We start from the raw sequence: 19,929 nt of genomic DNA, 5'->3' as shown, positions 1-19,929 counted from the left end.
CCCCGTCACGTCCACAGAAGAGCTCCCCTGCTGCCTGCCCTCCCAACAGCCCAGCCCAGGGCAGGAGGTGTAGAAAGTGCACTGGAGCTCTGAGGCATGGGAAGAGGAAAACCTTGCCCCTTGTCACCATCTTTGCCAGCCCAGAGGTAGGTACCAAAACAGAATTAGCCAACACGACCCCAACCCACAGCGTTGTATAGCCGCTCTATCTCTATGACACAGACCCTAGTTCCTCTCCCCGAGAATGCCGTTTGGGACCCATATTTCCAGGGACCCCTCCATCCTTGACAATCCTTGACACAGACCCTGGTTCCCTTCCCCAAGGACGCTCATATTTGGAACCCACATTTCCAGGGACCCCCAAACCCTCCACTTAACAGTGTTGCACCCTTGGTCCTCCTCACCCCCACTTCTGCCTCTTGCTCAGGGGCAAGGGCCCAGGGCTCCCTCCAGGGAAAGACAGTTTTCCATCCAGAGAGAAACAGGCCTGGGTGTGGGGGCTGGACCAAGGCTGCTCACACAGAACTACGAGAGAGACACAGCCTGGGGTCCACAGTACTGGCCACAAGATACAACCTGACATTAGGATTCTTTTTTAAAAAGTATTTATTGCAAAGAATGCTGAACACAGTGTGATGTGTGGCCAAGACCCAACAGCACCCCTTCCAGGGACAGCAGGAAAACCTCTGCGACACAAGCACAGGGAGCCAGGCGGGGGCTGCGTGCAGAGGCGGTGCCGACCAAGCCCAGGCTGTGACCGCCCGGCCCTTGGGACGCATCCAGGCCCAACCACTCCTGACTGCCCTCTGGACACAGGACAAAAAGGCCTCTCTGGTCTCACCTCAGCCAGACTGAGGTCCTGGAGAGGTGGTGGCATCCACATGTATGTGCCGCTAACCAAAGGGACCCACTATGGCTAACAAGTAAATGTGTTTAGGTGACCAAAAGTCACCAGAACTCCACACAGAAGCAAAGGCTGAAGCCCCCGTCCCAAAGGCATGGTTCTGCGACCCTTGGGTTCTGACAGGAGTTAAGTCCAGGAGGATTCTGTCCTGGCCCCACCTGGACCTCTGTCCACCATGTATGTCCACAGCTGCTATGGTACACAAGAATAGGACCACCAGCCCCGGCTGGTTGGCTCAGTGGTAGAGTGTTGGCTCAGCATGTGGAAGTCCGGCATTCGATTCCAGCCAGGGCACACAGGAGAAGTGCTCATCTGCTTCTCCACTCTTCCCCCCTCCTTTCTCTCTCTCTCTCTCTCTCCCTCCCTCTCTCTCTCTCTCTTCTCCTCCCACAGCCAAGGCTCCATTGGAGCCCAGTTGGCCCGGGTGCTGATGGGCAGAGCATTGCCCCCTGGTGGGCATGCCGGGTAGATCCCGGTTCGGCGCATGTGGGAGTCTGTCTGCCTCCTGCCTCTGCTCCCTCCACCCCCCCACGCCACTCCCACCTCTCACTTTGGGGTGTGTGTGGGGGGGAATGGGACCAACAGCCAAGCCAGGGACACACTTCCCTCAGGGGCAGGTGGCACTTGGAGGCTGCAGAGCCCTGGGGGACCGGGAGAGGTAGGCTGTTCTGTTAGGCACAGCCTAGGAAAGGTTGCAGGGCAGGCTTGGGATCCTGGGGCCTGGCTTTGCCCAGAACCGCTGCCTGGCTTGCCTCTCTGGGCCCCAGAGAACTCAGGGTGTGACAGATGGCAGACTGCTTGAGCTCATCCTCATCAGGCTCCTGTGCACGGTGATCAAAAGCTCTGCTGTGACTGGGAAACCCCCTGGACAAGGCTGCCTCCCGTTCCGGTCTCCCCCCTGCCAGAGGAGGCCAACAAATCCAGGACAGGCTTTACAGGACAACAAGCTTGGCTGAGTCCCCCACAGCAGACGCATGTCCCTGCCCTGGTGCACACTCCCGTGGGGACACAGGAGCAGCGGGCGAGGCAGCCTGGCAGGCAGGGTGGGGGAGCACGGGGGACACGGGACGACAGCCTCTCTTTTACATCTCGAGCAGGCACACTGAGAAGGGCGACTCATATATCTGCCCTGCCTTTCCTGGCTTCACCCCCAGAGCAGTCAGGAAGCAGCAGCCCTGGCCACCAGCTCCCCAAGTGCTCCAGTGTATGCTGGCCGGGAAGGGGGACCCCAGGCGCCGGGCTCCCTGCACGTCCTGCACGTCGCACTGTGCTGCTGGGAGACCGCGTTCCTGAGCGGCTCAGACACGGGGCCTGGCCGGTCCCGGTGTCTGCGACAGCGGGTCCTCAGTCCCTGGTGGGGCAGGTGACATGCTCTCCCGGGGCAGCGGAGCTCCGGGGCCCACGAAGACCTTGCCTCTCGGAACTGGCCACAGACAGGCCAGCAGAGCCCTGCAGGGGTCTTCAGGCAGCTTGGCCATGGTGGGAATGTTCCGTTTCACATTGTAGGGTTTCAAACTTGACAGAGCCAATGCCCCGGCAGAGGGAGAACACCTGAGAGCCACCACAGAAGGACCAGGCGCTGAGACTCTTCTCTCCAGTCCGGAGCAGGCACAATCGGGCTGAAGGGTTTTTAGCAGGTTGGGCACCAGACACAACCCCATCGCTATCAACAGGAAACAGGCGGTTTGGGACGGGGATTCTGGCCCCACCGGCCGCACATGGTGTTCCCGCGTGGTGATTGTCATACGGGCCTGGAACGACCTTATCTGCAGAGATCCACCACCTGCCCAGGGGTCACAGTGGATGAGACAGGGTCACTGGTGAGCAGGGACTGTGACAAGGGCTTCCTCTGGAGGCCTCGAGATGTCTACATTCTGCACAAAAATAAAAGCACAGAACATTCACCTTGCAGCAAGAACAGGCACGGGCCCGCTGTCCTCTCCCCGCGGCCGCCAGTGTGGAGCGCACATCCTCAGTCTGAGGGACCCAGCCGCAGGTCTCCAGACCCCGGCCTTCCCCAAGAGGCGTTCACGAGCCTCGGACACGCGGCTTGTGGACAAATGTAAGAACAAAAGTGGGGCTGAGGATGCCCCAGTCCCCCCTTGCTCCTTGCTCCTTGCGGGCAGGCCTCTGCACAAAGGATGTTAGGATGTCTCCCTTATGACCTGTGGGTGCCAGACTGGGCCTGGGCCAGACCCTCAGGACAAACGGGGCGGGGGCCTGCATGGTGACAGGTCCTGACGAGGGCCAGCAGCTTTGGAAAGACACATCTACACATCTCTGCCTGAGAGGCTCAAGGCCCAGGGTCTGCCCAGGGCCCAAACGCCCCGTGGTGGGTGGCAGCAGGCACAAGTGAGGCCCGGGAGACTTCTTGCTGCAGGGACTCTGGGTACAGGGCTTGGCAGGGGCGGTCTGCCCTTGGCCTCAGTGGGAAAGGTAACCAAGGTGACAGAAGTCAGGCACAGAAAGCAGCTCTGGGCAACACTTCGAGAGGCTTCGATCTTGAACACGGCGCTGGGAGAACACAGGTGGCCAGCCGCTCTTCGGCAGGAAAGTCCCTGCCCGGTGCCAGGCCCCCTCAGCACCTGCCCGGCTCTCCCCAACGTAACACACCGTTCACTTCTCAAAGGAGCTGGAGCTGAAAAGATGCTCCTGAGGCCTGGCTGCTGGGGGAGAAGGGGAGCACCCCTGCCTGCTCCCCTGGCGGCCTCCAGCCTTCTCCCCAGCTGGGGCTCCCTCCGTGGCTCAGACCTCCACTGTGGGCTCCTGAGGAGCCAGCCACGCCCCGGCTCAGGTGCCCCCTAGCCGGTGGCCCAGCTCCAGGGATGTCCCCAACCCCAGGGCAGCACCACACCCAGAGCATGGCCTCGCCCTGCAGACAGAGCGCAGCCTGGGCGAGAAGTCGGGCTCACTCCAGCAGGGGCCCCAGTGCCCGGCCCTGGAGGACGCTGCGCCTGGACATCCCGGGGACCCACTGGGACCCAGCAGTGACCCGCTGGTACCTGAGGCCTATCCCGATGCGTGTTCACAGCCTTCACGTTCAGGAATATGGACTCCACTTTACAACCTGCCGACAGAAGATGCAGATGAGCCTGACCTGTGGTGGCGCAGTGGCTCAAGCGTCGACCTGGAATGCTGAGGTCGCCAGTTCAAAACCCTGGGCTTGCCCGGTCAAGGCACATACAAGAAGCAACTAGGAATTGATGTTTTCTGCTCCTCTCCCCTTCTCTCTCCTTTCTCTAAAATTATTTTTAAAAATCTTAAAAAAAAAAAAAAAAGATGCAAATCTAGCCCCCTCTTAGCATGAGGTGACTACACTGTCTTCAGGGCCCCAACCACCCACGCCCGACTGTCACACACACACTGTGCCAGGTGCTCAGTGCAATAAGGGACAGGGGATGGGCACACTGGAGTGACAGCAGCTGCCAGTGAGCTGTCCTCATCCTCCGGGAGCAGGACACCGGAGAGGCCGGGTGACCTGTGGTGGAGGGACGCGCCCAGGCCCCGGAGCTCGCTGGGCAGCTGTCGAGGTCCCTGCGGCACAGCCCGACGCAGAGGCGGGGCTCAAACCATGCTGCACCCAGGACACTTAAAGGTCCTGGTCCTGTGGGTCATGGGCTTTGTGGGGGGTTTTGGAAAAAACAGAGGAAAAAATCCCTTTATGTGGGTGAGTGATGGTTAAGGAGAGTCACTGGGGAAGTTTTCTACAGCCACAGAAATGGAAACAAAAAAACTTAAAAGCAAACTGGGAAAGGCAGAAGGTGGAGGGAGGAGGGGTGAGCTCCTAACGCAATGCTCAAGGGGTCTGCAGAAGAGCACCAAGCCCAGCCGACAGCCGGGTCCGGAAAGCAGCGGCGTGCGCAGCGGGCGCCCTCACCGTAGGCCACAGGGGTCAGCTTTAGCACCGTGTGCAGCGGACACTTGAGGTAGGGCAGCTGTTCTGTGGACACAGATGGGGGGGCTGGCACTCGGAGGGTGCCCGGGTCACAGTCCCCCCTCTCATATACACACACCCCTCCCCCCCGGGGGCCAGCCTGCACCTGCCGCCTTGTCCAGGAAGTAGGCCAGGAGGCAGCGCATGACCGCCTGGTGGCAGATGACCAGCACGTTCTCTTGCCTCTCCAGCTCCATGATGACAGGCTCCAGTCGCTGGACCAGGTCCTCGTAGGACTGCAAGGCCAAGCAGGAAGCACCCCTCAGGCCCGGCTCCAGGAGAGGAGTCACCCTGGAGCTGGGCCACCTCTCACTGCTGGAACCCTCACCCTGCAGGAGGCTGTGGTCAGGTCTCCTCCAGCCTGGCCCCTGAGGGCATGGGGTGGGCCGCACCCCCAGGGCTGAGACCTTGAGAGGGAAGCCAGGGGCCCTGTGAGGACTGGCAGTCCGGGAAAGGGATCACCTCCCCTCGCCCAGGGCCAGGTCCCAGAAGGACTGAGGGCTGGGCTGGGCCTCAGGCTGGCATCTGAAGGGGCCACCTCTGTGCCCAACCACAGAGCCCTTTGCTGAACCATCAGCTGCTGGAGTCTCATGCTGCCAACTGGTGACATGAGAAAGACATGGCCCCTTCCAGCTCACAGCAGACAGGAGCGCACAGAAGGAGCCACGGGGCAGGGGGACCCCAAACTTCCGGAGTGCGGCCTGTCAGAAACACCTGAGGTCCCAGGAGCGACCCTTGCAGTCGGCCTGCCTTGTTCCTTCCCTATGAGGAGCCACAGGAGTCCTCGGGCCAGCCCCTGCACCCAGGAGGTTTGGAGATTTCCACCAGGAGGCCTAGCCCTGGGGGTTCCATCCCTTTTTGGACACAATGAACAGTCAGTCCTTCAAAAAAGGCCTCCCAGCCCTAGCCGGTTGCCTCAGCGGTAGAGCATCGGCCCAGTGTGTGAAAGTCCCAGATTTGGTTCCTGGGTTTGATTCCCGGCCAGGGCACACAGGAGAAGTGCCCATCTACTTCTCCACCCTTCCCCCTCTCCTTTCTCTGTATCTCTCTCTTCCCCTCCCGCAGCCAAGGCTCCATTGAAGCAAAGTTGGCCCGGGTGCTGAGGATGGCTCCATGGCCTCTGCCTCAGGTGCTAGAATGGCTCCGGCCGCAATGGAGCAATGCCCCAGATGGACAGAGCATCACCCCCTGTTGGGCATGCCGGGTGGATCCTGGTCGGGCGCATGCAGGAGTCTGTCTGACTGCCTCCCCGCTTCTAACTACGGAAAAATCCCCCCCCCACACACACACAAAAAGAAAGGCCTCCCACACCATAACCTGGGAGCAATTCCAGCAGTTGGGGGAAGTCCTAAATTGGTAAATTGGTACTCGGGTAACCGATTTCCCTACCAGCTCCCCCCATCCCTGTGCTCAAAGTTGAGCAGTTAGCTGCTTTGTTTCTTCCCAGTTTTCTGGACAGGTTCTAACTCAGCTCTGCCTCACGGCACGGCGTGGAGAGTTAACGCTGCCCAGAGCTGCCCTGTTCCTGAGGACAGGAGAGCACAAGGCCCGCGGGCCTGGCATCTAGGGCTGGGGGCTTCTGTGCATGCACACATGGGTTTGTGGGGGCGTATTTTTATTTGGCCACTCTCCCAGGCCACCTCTTGGAAGTGGGAGATACAGAGTCAAAGGTGACACTGTCTCGGACCTGGGGCCTAGGCTGAGGGGACGTGACAAGTGCAGGTGGCTTGTGGAGGCCTCGCCTCATCTGGGAAGGTCCCCCTAGGTCTGGAGTCAGGGCTGGGGGCGATGCCTGAAGCTGCAGGAAGGCACCCTCGGGAAAGGGGAAGGCAAAGTGTGGGGTGGGCAACGGGGAGCAGGGATCCAATGGGCCTTGGGGTTGGGAGTCTGTCCTTCCTCTATCCCCGGAGGTGGTGGCAGCCTGGGTCACATGGCCAGGAAGAGGTAGAAGCGACACACGCACCCAGCCCGGTCCCACCGCTGCCCCTCAGGGCCCTCCGCCACCAGGCAGCCCTCCCAGGCAGGCAGCAGGGGCCTAACCAAGCCCACAAGTCCCACCTACCTCCCCCTTGGGGTACCGGTACCGGTACTTGTCCTGGTCCCGTAGGGCAAACTCCAGTGGATAATGATCCTGGATTTCCTCATAGGTCATTTCCTCACAGACGCCCTAGGGAGACATCTCAGCTGTCACACCTCCTACGCAGGCCGGGTATCAGCCCTGGGTCGGGACGTGTGGGGGGGGTCAAACAGAGGGGACCAGGTGCCTGGGCCATGGAGGCCCTCTTGTCCTGGAGCTTGGACCCACCCAGGGAAGGGAAGTCCCTGTGGAACACCGAGCAAGGGGGCGGACCCTTGTTTGTACAGTTATCAAAACATTGTTCCTAACCATCCATCTACATCCAGTTAGAAATGTAACCATGTGTCTTGTTTTCTGTGTTGTGGAAATACTAGTTCTCAGCATGGAGTGCTGTACACTAAAAAGCAAAATTTCTCTTGTGTCATTCCGGATACACTCACACACACAGCAGATTACCTCATACAAATGCTATTTAAAAACAAAACAGCAGAGAACACTGGTTGAGAACACTTCAGAGTCACGTAAGGGCACAGAGAGACCCAGGGCGCTGTTGGTCCACCCTTTCACCAGCCAGCCCAGCCCACTCCTCCACCAGGGAGCCCCGGGAGATGTTCCCGCTGCCCGGGGGCTGTCCTTCAGAGTCACGTAAGGGCACAGAGAGACCCAGGGCGCTGTTGGTCCATCCTTTCACCAGCCAGCCCAGCCCACTCCTCCGCCAGGGAGCCCAGGGAGATGTTCCCGCTGCCCGGGGAGATGTTCCCGCTGCCCAGGGGCTGTCCTTCAGAGTCACGTAAGGGTACAGAGAGACCCAGGGTGCTGTTGGTCCACCCTTTCACCAGCCAGCCCAGCCCACTCCTCTGCCAGGGAGCCCAGGGAGATGTTCCCACTGCCCCGGGAGATGTTCCCGCTGCCCGGGGGCTGTCCTTCAGAGGCTCAAGCCACGAACAGGACACGCCCAGAGGAAAGAGGAAACAATAAAACAGCCTTAATGAAAAGCTGCTGGCCCCTGTCCTTGTTCTGTTTTCTTCTAGACCATTCTCCCTGGCCCTCAAGCCCGTCACGCTGGCTGCGGGTGGCTGTGCCCAGGGACGGGGGGCGGGGAAGGAGAGGGTGATTACCGCGTCGATCTCGTTCAGGACCTTCCACTGCTCGTAAGGCACACCCAGGGCCTCGGCCGTCTGGATGGTCCTCTTCATCTGGCTGGTCCAGACCTTCAGCTCCTTGATATTCTGATCACTGATGAACTGGGCCAGACTCTTGGCAAACTGAAACACATCACAACCGAATTCGGATCCCATAGCCACAGGGCCCCTGAGGTCATGCCCAGCCTGAGAACATAGGTTTGGTCAAAAACATGAAACCACTCAAATGACACCCACAGCCACAAGTGCTGTTCTTGTGCATTCTGCCCAGACCCTCAGGATAGTTCCAGCTGTGGTTCATAGTCCCCTGCCATTGGCCCCAACCACCTGGCCATGTGCCCAGGGCTGAAGGACCTCCCACTAAGGCCTCAATATCTCCCCTAGACTGGCACAGCCATCAGCTGCTCTGCAGGGACTCAGGTCGCTCCCATAATGTCATGCCTCTCCAAGGTGACAGCTCACACGGAAGCCAGAGGTCCAGGCCTCTATCTGCCTGGTGCTTGCTGACCTTCCCTACATGATGGGAACATTCTAGACTGAAGGAAGGTCATCCATCGCTATGATTATGTATTGGCTGAGGCTGGAGTCCAGCCCCAGGGCGCACACACACGCACGTGCGCACACACACACACACACTGACCTCCCTGCCCCGGGGGGAGAGTCCTGGGTCCCCACCGATCCGGCCCTTGAGGTTGAGCTCGCTCTCCCCGTGCCGGCACAGGTAGATGGAGCGGGGGGTGACGTGGATGTTCATGAGGTAATACACGATGCGGCTCTGGATGTGGTCAGCCACGCGGTTCACCACGTAGCTCTGCCCCACGTCCATGATCTTGATGTAGGACAGGTCCCTTTCCAGAGAGGAGGGAGAGAGAGGCCTGTGAGTGTGACCACGGCCCTCAAGGGCCAGCCCGCCAGCCACAGGAACTGGCCACAGATCTGCCTCTCTGACCACCAGGCTCGACACCACAGCACACAGGACAGTCAGCTGGTGTGCAAGTGATGGGGGTGAGAAGGCAACAAGACCCACGTGACACACAGACAGACCCTGTGGGAGGTACTCAACACTCATGTTCCCAAAAGGCGACGTCCAGAGTGAGGGTCAGTCATGCCCCACTGTGATGTCACCCCTGCTCTGTGTCGGTGAACAAGCTAGTTGTTTCCAGGACTGATCAGGGAGTAGCTCGCAAATGCTCTTCCGTCCACTCAGCCTGGTGGCCACCCCGTGGCCTTGGCCTTCGCCCTGGAGCCCAGCTCAGGTCAGCCCTGCACAGATGGGCGGTGAGACGCGCAGGATGGTGCTGGTGGCAGCGGCCGGCACGGTCCCTCAGCCACGTCCCCTGCTCTGGACCCGTGCAGCTGTGCAGTTTGGAGAGCATGCTCGCCTGTTCACAGCGCGGAGGGGAGGGGGCAGCAGGACGAGGTGGGGTTTCTCAGGCACTACACTCGGGTTCAGCCCAGAGCCCTCTGGCTGTGCTCACTGTCTGAGCTTAGCGTAGCTATGCCGACACCAACAATAAAAATAGCCGCAGCCTGACCAGGCTGTGACGCAGTGGTTAAAGCGTCGGACTGGGACACGGAGGACCCAGGTTTGAGACCCCAAGGTCGCCAGCTAGATCACAGGCTCATCTGGTTTGAGCAAGACTCACCAGCTTGAGCCCAAGGTCGCTGGGTTGAGCAAGGGGTCACTCGGTAAGCTGTAGCCCCCCCCGCCCCCGTCAAGGCACATATGAAAAAGCAATCAATAAACAACTAAGGTGCCGCAACAAAGAATTGATGCTTCTCATCTCTCTCCCTTCCTGTCTGTCTGTCCCTATCTGTCCCTCTCTCTGTCTCTCTCACAGAAATAAATAAATAAAAACAGCAGCGACATTTACTGACAGGCCAAGAGCTGCTCCCGACAAGCCCCTACTGCGGTCACATCACTAAACCACAGGAGGGATGCTGGGCTGGGGAGGCCAGGGGACACGCGGAAAACCGGAGAAGCCCAGGCAGCAAGCGCCGTGTTGTCCCCGCCGGCTTGGGCGGGCTCCACAGCCCCGCAGGCCTCACAGCGAGCCCAGAAGTCCTGGCCCCCAGAACCAGCCCTCCGCCACCAGAACCAGCCCTCCGCCACCAGAACCAGCCCTCCGCCACCAGAACCAGCCCTCCGCCAGCCGCCTCTTTTCCCTGGTTTGTGTGACCAGGTCATTGTATGTTATGTAATTATCAACAACCCAAGCACAGATTCATACTCCAGCCTTTTCACTCAATGCTGCATAACAATTACTCCCCCACCTCTCCTTGGTATGGCTTGTAACAACTGTGTAACACTTAACCAAGGGGTCCCACTGCTCTTTCCTTAACCTCTGTCCCCACTTATGTAAGCCAGGAGTTGGCAAACTATGACTACAAAGTCAAATTTAGTCCCCAGCCTGTTTCGGTAAACACGATGGTGCCCATTTATGTACACAGTGCCTAAGTGCTTTTTGCACTACAATGGCCAGGTTGATAGCAAGCCCCAAGACATAAAATATTTACCACCTGACTCCTGACTGTAGAAAAAGTAGCTGGCCGATGCCCCTCCCAGCCACCACTCACTGCCACTGGATCTTCCTCCCCAGAGGGACACGGCGGGGGGCGGGGAGGGCACTACCATCGGTTCTGGGCACTGCTCCCCTTTCTCAAAGAGCAGGCTGTGCTTTTAAAGAAGAGTATGTCTGTTTGCATACGCCTGCGGGAAGACCCTCTGCAGAGAAGTTAGGCTTGGTTTTATAACAGAACAGCAGAAAGTCGGACCTGCAGAGCCCCAGACAAGGCAACAGGAATTCTGCAAGTCACCTCTGGTCCACAACTTCTGCACCAAGGAAAGAAACAAGAAAGGCCAGACGCTCGCTGTCTGTTGGGTGGCCCCGCAGCCACCACCACGGGGAGCCCAAGGAGGTCCCCGCCACCCGCCCGTCGCCGCTGCAGAGCACGGTGGGCGCGCTCTTGCTCACCTATCCAGGTCCTCGTCCAGAGACTCGTACGAATTCTCATAGCACTCGATGCGCCTCATGAAATCCTCTGTGGCCTCATCACTGTCACGGTTGACGTAGTCAGGGCTGCCCAGTTTTACCTGCTGCCAGGGCCAGGCACAGGACAAGGACACGTCAGGGCGGGAGGCCAGGCAGGGCCGGAGACCACGGAGGATGCGGCGGCAGGGGTGGGGCTGGTCCTACCAGAGGGAGCCCAGTGGGCCCCTGGTCTGAGCTCCCACACTGGTGCTGAGAGAGTATTGCCAGGCATCCTGAGGTTGGAATCCCCTGTCTTTGTGGGACGGGGTGGAGGGAAGCCAGTGGGGCGAGGGGCCTGGAAGACCCTCTGTAGCTGAACTACCTCCCCAAACCCAGAGGCCGTTTCTTGGATCAAGAGGGGGTAGGGGAGAGGTGTCAAGTCTTTCTTTCTTAAAATGTAACCCCCCTCCTCGGGGGCTGAAGCTTCTCTCCCATTGTGCGGGGGTTACGAGTGGGGAGGAAGAGGAGGGAGCAGAATGGACGCCTGCCTGCCACGAAGTTCCCCAACATGAGGGGCCCAGGGTGGGGGATGCCTGACCCAGCATTCTCCCGCTCCCACTCCCAGCACCAAGGTTCAGAAAGACCAAGCTGAGGCCGGCTCAGGCACAACCCCAGATCTACCTAACTGGGACCTGTCACATGCCATTTTGGTCGTATTACTGTCCCAACAAGGTCAGGTGCGCCACTCACCACGATGTTAGCAGCTATGACCTCCGGATCCACACAGATGGACTCAACGAAAAAGGTCTGCAGCAAGGACCAGGGCAGCCGGCAGGGAAGGGGCGCAGAGACATTCAGGGCCGCGGGCCTGGCTCCGCAGAGCCCCCGACCCCACTGGGGGCCAAGCCGAGCAGCGAGGCCCCTAAACCCTTCCTCTGGGGCTGCCTTATCCAGGACTCTCCCACCAAGACCCCGGCCGCCCAGGAAAGACAACCCTAGCTGGGGAGAGAAAAGCAGCCTCTCATCCCAAATCCACTGGGAGGCCGACCTGCCTGGTGCCCTGCCCCCATCCGGGGGCCCAGACATGCCACGACCTAACCAAGGACTTGAGCCAATAAGGTCTCACCTTGTAGCCATTCTGTTCCCCAAAGTTAAAGATGGTTGCTCTCCGTTCTCGGGTCGTATTAGTTGCATCAAAAACCTAAAACCAAATTGGGGTTAACTCAGCCTCTGGCCCTGGAGACGGTAGCAGGCCACCCAACAGCTGCTGTACGGGGACTGGACTTCTCACTGGGACCAGCTGCGGCCTGGGCCACCCGCCTGGGCAGTCTCCTTCAGACCTGCAGGGCTGGGCTGGGCCTCCCCGTCCTTCAGGAGCACACCCCAGGGCGCTGGAAGGGTTGGGTGTGCTCTGCACCCCCAGGGCAGCAAACCCTTGGCACAGAGGGATGCACTCAGCACCGCTCTGTCTACAGCAGGTGCTCAGCTCCTGTCTGACCAAGAGGACTTCTCATGAAACCAGTTGAGCCTGGAGAACTGAACCCGTTTATCTCCACTCTATCCTGAGCTCCCAGGAAAACGGGAACCGAAGGATAAAGAGAACAGAGAGGGGAGGGCAGGGGAGGAGAGAGGTCAGTGGAGTTCCCTAGAGCAGACACAGGGTGGGGACTGACCGAGGAACGGAGAAAGCCAGCAAGCCCTCGCAGACCTGAGCACACCTGCTCGTGCAGAATCAGCATGTCCAGGAGCAAGGGCACAGGCACTTCTTTTTAATTTTATTTTTTTAATTTTTTTTTTTCATTTTTCCGAAGCTGGAAACGGGGAGGCAGTCAGATAGACTCCTGCATGCGCCCAACTGGGATCCACCCGGCACGCCCACCAGGGGGCGATGTTCTGCCCCTCTGGGGCGTCGCTCTGTTGCAACCAGAGCCAGTCCAGCGCCTGAGGCAGAGGCCACAGAGCCATCCCCAGCGCCCGGGCCATCTTTGCTCCAATGGAGCCTTGGCTGCGGGAGGGGAAGAGAGAGACAGAGAGAAAGAAGAGGGGGAGGGGTGGAGAAGCAGATGGGCGCTTCTCCTGTGTGCCCTGGCCAGGAATCGAACCCGGGACTCCCGCACGCCAGGCCAACGCTCTACCGCTGAGCCAACCGGCCAGGGCCACAGGCACTTCTGACAAAAGGGACAAGGTGGTGAAGAGAATGGGAGCGCTGCCTGGCGTGTCACAGAGAGCAGCAGAGTCCCAGGTCCTGTCCCGCCTCGTCCGACCCCGCAGCACAGCCCAGACCCCGAACGGACAAGCAGCTTTTAGAGCATCCCTGCTTCCAAAGGCATTCAACCAGGGCTCACTGGAAGCGCCAGAAAATCCTCTAACGTGAAAAACAGAGACTAAATCAAATATAAAAGGAACTTTGAGAAAATGAAGACGGGGCATGGAAAAGAAGGCAACGTGGAAGAAACTCATTATCTAAGGAGAGATGCAGAACGCTCTCATAACGACAAAATAAGGAAAAGAAAAGAGTTCTAAAAAAATTGGAACAGAGCACAAGAAATTAAAAGTTTGGAAATTAAAATGTAAGCACAGAAATTAAAAAAATAAGAAAATTAAACCAAATACTTTCAGACCCTGTTAAGAAAGTCTCTCTGAAAGTAGGACAAAAAAGATAGAGAAAATAAGGGAAACAAGATGAAATCAGGGATCAAGCCTAGTGCACAGCCACCAGGAGTTGTAGAGAAAGAAGCTCTGAAAATCAGAGTGGAGTGAGAAATCACTTACCAGAAAGTGGCAGGTTTATCAAAGTAACGATATACGACAATTTCTCTGACCTGCCAGAAAGGGTTTCCCGATGAAAAGGGCCCCCGGACCCCACTTGGTAGAAGAGAGAAGACTCATCACAAGATACATCACCGAGAAGACCCTACAGGCCTCCCCTGAATAATGGTCATGAGACGCCCCCAGCTTCTTCCAAGAAACCTTTAGGAATATCAGCAAATCCGAATGACATCAGACTTTCCCATAGGCACGCTAGAAGCCATAATACAAGGAAGCAATGTTGTAGAAATTCTAAGGGGAAAGTACTTTCCACCTATAATTCTATACCCAACCATCAAATATAAGGATAAAAATAAACATTTCTAGACATGTAAGGGCTCATGAAATTTACCTCCCAAGTACCGTTCACAGAAAGCTACTGGAGGATATGCTCCGGCAAAACAAGTTAGTAAACCAAGGAAAAGAACAGATTCGAGAGCACGGAGGGAGAAGGGAACTCCCAGCATGACAACTGTGCCACAGACCTACAGGGCCACGGACCCAGAGGGAGCCAAGGGACAGAGTGCTCCAGATGGCACACCTTCAAGAGGGAAAATGAAAACAAAACAGAACAGTTTTCATGTTTGACTGCACAGGGGTGGGGTAGGGCCCTGTCCTGCAGACGCCTTTGCTCAGTCTTTTTCTTTTTTCCTTTTTATTATTATTTTTATTTATTCATTTTTAGAGAGGAGAGAGAGAGGGAGAGAGAGAGAGAGAGAGAGAGAGAGAGAGAGAGAAGGGGGGAGGAGCAGGAAGCATCAACTCCCATATGTGCCTTGACCAGGCAGGTCCAGGGTTTCGAACCGGCGACCTCAGTGTTTCCAGGTCAATGCTTTATCCACTGGCCACCACAGGTCAGGCTCTTTTTTCCTTTTAATTTTCTACTGATTTGAGAAAGTGTGTGTGGAGGGGGAGAGAGAGATGGGAGGGAGAGAGAAAGAGAGAGAGAGAGAGAGAGAGAGAGAAAGGAAGGAAGGGGGGCAAAGGGAGAGAGAGGGAAGCATCAACTTGTTCCACTTAATTGTTCCATTTAGTTATGTACTCACTGACTGCTTCTGTACGAGCCCTGACCACGGATCAAACCTGTGACCTCAGCACACTGGGCAGACCCTTGATCCACTGAGACACCCAGCCAGGGCCACTTCTGCTCAGTCTTGCTTGTCCCACCCCTTCCGTATGACTAGAGGGGCCAACACAGGTAGAATCCCCTACCTAGGAACTCACTGCTTCCCGGAACAGCCACTAAATGCTGAGCAGGATTCTTCCCACACCAGGAGAAATCACATTTGCTAAAGAATTAGGTAACATGATCTCTCTAACCTGTGAGGTGGCAGGAAATGTGAGCACTCAGAGGAAGTCCTGCAGGGTCAAAGGCAACCACAGCCCCAGAGAGAAACTCTCAGCCCGTATCCAGCCTCTGGCTTCCTCCTGCATAGTGGCTGCAGACTTTCTCCCAAGGGCTGGCCCCCAGGAGCAGCCAGGCCACGCACATCCTGCCTTTCCCTTCGGAGGCCTGACAGCAAAGAGGGGAACGTGTGTGGGCTCCCAATGTCACTCCCAGGTGTCACCAGCGCATCACACTCACCGCCACATGTCCCCCCTCCTCACTAAGGAACCGCCGGACGTCACAGAGGGCTGCCAGGGCACACTGCCTTCAGGGGAGAAAACACAGGGTCAGCCAGCACCTAACCTTGGCCGCAGGAGGGCAGGGGGGTCAGGGACACATCTTAGCGCAGACAGGAGAGGGGAGTGGTCTAACGATTAACCTGAGCTCTGTAAAAACTTTGAACGAGATTTGGAGGTCTTCCAGGTTGGTGAACACGTGGCGCACTGGGAGGGCGAAATGCCCGGAGAGGGATGGAAGCCCCACACCCCGTCCCCTTCCCCGCCTGGGCATCTCTTCTGTTCGGCTGTTCCCGAGTTGTATCCTTTACACTCACCCAGGAGACATAACTGAGGTATGTTCCTGGGCTCTGTGAGCGGTTCTGGCACATTCCTGACCCTGAGGAGGAGGCTGCGAAAACCCCCGACGTACAGGGGGTCAGTCAGAAGTACAGGTGCCCCCCAGGGACTCGTGACCGATGTTTACAGAAGGGACCCTCATGGGGCTGAGCCCTTAACCTGTGGGAACTGACACTAACTTCAGGAAGGTAGTGTCAAAGCTGAATTGAATTGTAAGACACCAGTTGGTGTCTGAAAAAAACACCGCAGTGTGGTGACTGAAAAGGCACAGATGACGGAGTGTGTACACGTGTGTATGTGGGTTATGTGTGCACGCACCCATGCATGAGTATAGGTTTTTGTATGCATGTGTCCAAATATGTGATGTGCATATAAGACATACATGTGCCTGACCAGGTGGTGGCACAGTGGATGGAGCGTCGGACTGGGATGCACAGGACCCGGGTTCGCGACCCCGAGGTCGCCAGCTTGAGTGCGGGCTCATCTGGTTTGAGGAAAAGCTCACCAGCTTGAACCCAAGGTTACTGGCTCCAGCAAGGGGTTACTTGGTCTGCTGAAGGCCCGCGGTCAAGGCACATGTGAGAAAGCAATCAATGAACAACTAAGGTGTTGCAACGCGCAATGAAAAACTAATGATTGATGCTTCTCATCTCTCTCCATTCCTGTCTGTCTGTCCCTGTCTATCCCTCTCTCTGACTCACTCTCTGTCTCTGTAAAAATAAAAAAAAAGACATACATGTGTGAACACCCATGTACATGCATATGGGGTGTGTGCACATGTCTTCATGTTGTATGTGCACACATGTGTGCTTATGTGCATATTTATGCATTATCCATGCACACATACAGGGTGAGCACACGTGCGTACATGCTCACACGTATACCAAGAGATATGCAAGTCTGTATACTACCTTCATGTGTGTTGTGTGACCACAGGTGTGGAAAGAGCTAGCACAGCAGCCTGAGAATACTGTCCTTCAGAAGGCCTGCCTGCGGTCCTGGCGGGGTAGCTCAGTTGGTGGAGCAACATCCCAACAGGCCAAGGTTGTAGGTTTGATCCCCAGTCAGGGCACATACAAGGAGAAATCAATGGATGCATAAATAAAATCAATGAAGAAAAAAAAGGCCTTCTTGTAAGGCTGACCTTTATCTGGAGTCTGAGAACCTGAATGGTAAACAGCTCCCAATGTTGATTAAAAAATTTTTTTCCTTAAATAATACGAGTGGCTCAGTGTGTCCAGACAGTTTATATCAGCAATATGTTTTATACTGAACATCCGCTTCCGTTTGGGGATTCTGGAGTTCCGGTATGTGCTATGCACAGGGAGCCTGAGTGCCCAGCCCCCGATAAAACCCTGGCCACCATGTCTGCGCCAAGCTTCCCTGACAGAAAACAATTCACACCTGTTGTCAGGTTCATGCTGGAGGAATTAAGTGTATCCTGTCTGAGTCATAGGACTCTTGGAAGCCTGGTTCCTCTTGGACTTCAACCCATTGGTCGTTTCCCCTTGCTGACGTCGCTTTGTATCGTTTGCTGTAATAAACCTTAGCCAGGAGTGTGGCCACATGCTGACATCCTAGCAAATCACTGATCTGAGGTGGTCTTAGGCCCCCCACCATGTCTGAGTGCGCCTGAGGGTGCATTTGTCTACACGGGTGAGCACGAGGGTGCCTGTGTGTGCATATGAGGCGTGCAGGAGTATGTCCTTGTGTGCTATGTGATCTTGACTGCACATGCGTGAGTATTTATATGTGTAGGTGTCCGTATGTGTGCATACCCACATGTATAGTGTGACTATACACATGGGTACTGCACATGTGTATGAACCCATGTGTACCCATGGGGTGTGTCAAATAGCTTGTTATCTTGTGTGAGACTTCTGAGCCTCAGTTTACTCATCTGTAAAATGGGGGGAGGATGACAATGGGTATCACACAGAAGGAGTTCGAGTATCAGTCCCCTCCTTGTCTGGGTTGATACCACCACAGCGTCCAGCCTTGAGCTTTACCCACAATTGGCCACAGAAGCCTGAATGTCAGACTCCCATTCCTTTCTTGGTTCATTGGAAAATGAACCAAGCAGCCTGGCCCAACCATTGACCCAAGAGCAAAGATGGGAAAAGGGCCAAGACCCACAGTGGGGAGCTCCTGCCACCTGGTGGCCAGAAAGAGAGCTGGCTGTCTCGTGTCCAGACCCAGGTGGCTTCTGGCCTGGGGCTGTGCTTGGCTTGGGGCAGTTAGCAGAGCTGGGCTGGCCTCAGCTCAACACCCTAGCACAGGGGTCCCCAAACTTTTTACACAGGGGGCCAGTTCACTGTCCCTCAGACCGTTGGAGGGCCGGACTATAAAAAAAACTATGAACAAATCCCTAAGCACACTGCACATATCTTATTTTAAAGTAAAAAAACAAAACAGGAACAAATACAATATTTAAAATAAAGAACAAGTAAATTTAAATCAACAAACTGACCAGTATTTCAATGGGAACTATGCTCCTCTCACTGACCACCAATGAAAGAGGTGCCCCTTCCGGAAGTGTGGCGGGGGCCGGATAAATGGCCTCAGGGGGCCGCATGTGGCCCGCGGGCCGTAGTTTGGGGACCCCTGCCCTAGCACAACGGCTGGGCCAAGATGAAGGGCAGGGAAGCTTCCTGACCCCGCAGCTGACACCTGCCAGGAGCACAGTATAGCTCCTCGGACTACCAGCTGGGGCTCAGCTTCTTTGAGAAAGGACCCAGTTCAGGTGGAGGGTGGGGGATAGGGGTGGGTATCATATGCAAATTTATATTCATAAGTAACAGCAGGCGTGTGAACAAGTTGCCCAGCACTTCAAAGGCAAGTTAAGGTCTACCCCACACATGCCAAGCACTTGCTGACCATCCTCCAGATGTACAGTAGGGGGCTTATCCTGGGGCAAGGGAGGGAAGACCCCCGATCCTGGCTGATCCTTCTGCTTTGCGAAGTGCCAGGAGGTGGTCTCACTCCCACTCCGTCCCATCGTTGAGGCCTGTACCCCGACACCCAGTAGGGCTTCCCTCCCTACCCGGAGGCCGTCCCTGACCTGCCCTAGCTAAGCTTCCACCACCTCCCACAGGATGTCCTGGCCAAGGGCTCACAACACCAGGGCCAGACACCAAGGAACCACAAACCCCCTCCCCTTGTCTCCAAACTCAGCCCACCCCCAACCACCTACCGGGGTGGAACGGAGCAGGGCCAGGGCTCAGAAGCAGCTCTGTTATTACCAGCAACTGGGCTCCAGGGCCCTCTCTGTAAACACACACACACACACACACACACACACTCACTCACTCACTCACTTCCTGATTTTCAGGCCCTCTTCGTTGTTTGGAAGGAAAAACTCAAAAGATCTGTACGTCTTGACCATGTCCCGGCGGTACTGACCCACGTTGAATTCTGGAGGAGAGGAAAGGCCCGGCTTTCATACAACAGCAACCCTCCCCAAGTCCTGACCTTGACCACCCCAGGCCCTGTGTCCCTGCCCCTCCCTCACATAGCCCCCACGTCCACTCGGAAAGCCCAGGTCAAGTCTTACCCCGCGTGGGCACGCCTATCCAGTTCAGGTAGCGAGTCAGCTTTTTGGAGATGTAGGTCTTGCCCCTGGCAGGCAGACCCACCATGACAATGAGTGTTGGGCAGTTGGTCATGCAAACTGAAAGGCAAGGAGCACAAGTCAGACAAGGGTAAGGTCCCCTCCCAGTGTCCCTCCCCTTCTCTGCAGGTTCCTCGCCTCAGGGCACAAGACTGGCATCAGCTACGCCTTCCAGGTCTCCTCACATCACACAGCTCCCTGAGCACCCCAGACCCTAGTCTCAAGCCACTGCTGTCATGCCCCTATGAGGGCCCAGAACAAGTCACCCCATATGTGCCTCTGTGGTATGCAGATGGTTTTGAGCTAAAGGCAACTTTAGCCACAGGCTCAAGAGGTTCTTTTGTTCTCTCCCCACAACTACAGAGAATTTGAATTAGAGGCCTTGCCCATAAGCTTTTATTTTATTTTTTTATTTTTTTCTGAAGTTGGAAATGGGGAGGCAGTCAGACAGACTCCCGCATGCGCCTGACCGGGATCCACCCAGCATGCCCACCAGGGGGTGATGCTCTGCCCATCTGGG

General features: G+C 56.6%; 1 protein-coding gene across 4 annotated transcripts in view; it reads right to left on the bottom strand.

Moving 5' to 3' along the window:
- Window positions 1-529: 529 nt before the first annotated feature.
- PFKFB4 (6-phosphofructo-2-kinase/fructose-2,6-biphosphatase 4) overlaps window positions 530-19,929 on the bottom strand; it is a 29,645-nt gene continuing 10,245 nt past the window's right edge. For 2 of the 4 annotated variants that reach the window (XM_066350843.1, XM_066350841.1), the window contains exons 2-14: window positions 19,353-19,469; window positions 19,117-19,213; window positions 15,423-15,489; window positions 12,156-12,230; window positions 11,780-11,836; window positions 11,033-11,154; window positions 8,698-8,905; window positions 8,034-8,180; window positions 6,901-7,005; window positions 4,945-5,074; window positions 4,782-4,844; window positions 3,907-3,971; window positions 535-2,778 (exon numbers count right to left, since the gene is read on the bottom strand). In XM_066350843.1, the coding sequence (XP_066206940.1) occupies window positions 2,719-2,778; window positions 3,907-3,971; window positions 4,782-4,844; window positions 4,945-5,074; window positions 6,901-7,005; window positions 8,034-8,180; window positions 8,698-8,905; window positions 11,033-11,154; window positions 11,780-11,836; window positions 12,156-12,230; window positions 15,423-15,489; window positions 19,117-19,213; window positions 19,353-19,464 (1,308 nt within the window). In that variant the 5' untranslated portion in view covers window positions 19,465-19,469 and the 3' untranslated portion in view covers window positions 535-2,718. Of the gene's footprint in view, window positions 2,779-3,906; window positions 3,972-4,781; window positions 4,845-4,944; window positions 5,075-6,900; window positions 7,006-8,033; window positions 8,181-8,697; window positions 8,906-11,032; window positions 11,155-11,779; window positions 11,837-12,155; window positions 12,231-15,422; window positions 15,490-19,116; window positions 19,214-19,352; window positions 19,470-19,929 lie in introns of all 4 variants that reach the window. The other 2 variants (XM_066350840.1, XM_066350839.1) reach the window with 2 other exon arrangements.

Source organism: Saccopteryx leptura, chromosome 10, assembly GCF_036850995.1.
Source record: "Saccopteryx leptura isolate mSacLep1 chromosome 10, mSacLep1_pri_phased_curated, whole genome shotgun sequence".
In the NCBI taxonomy this organism is placed as follows: domain Eukaryota; kingdom Metazoa; phylum Chordata; class Mammalia; order Chiroptera; family Emballonuridae; genus Saccopteryx; species Saccopteryx leptura.
Note: the sequence above shows the minus strand (reverse complement) of the source record. Positions and strands in the feature narration are given on the sequence as shown.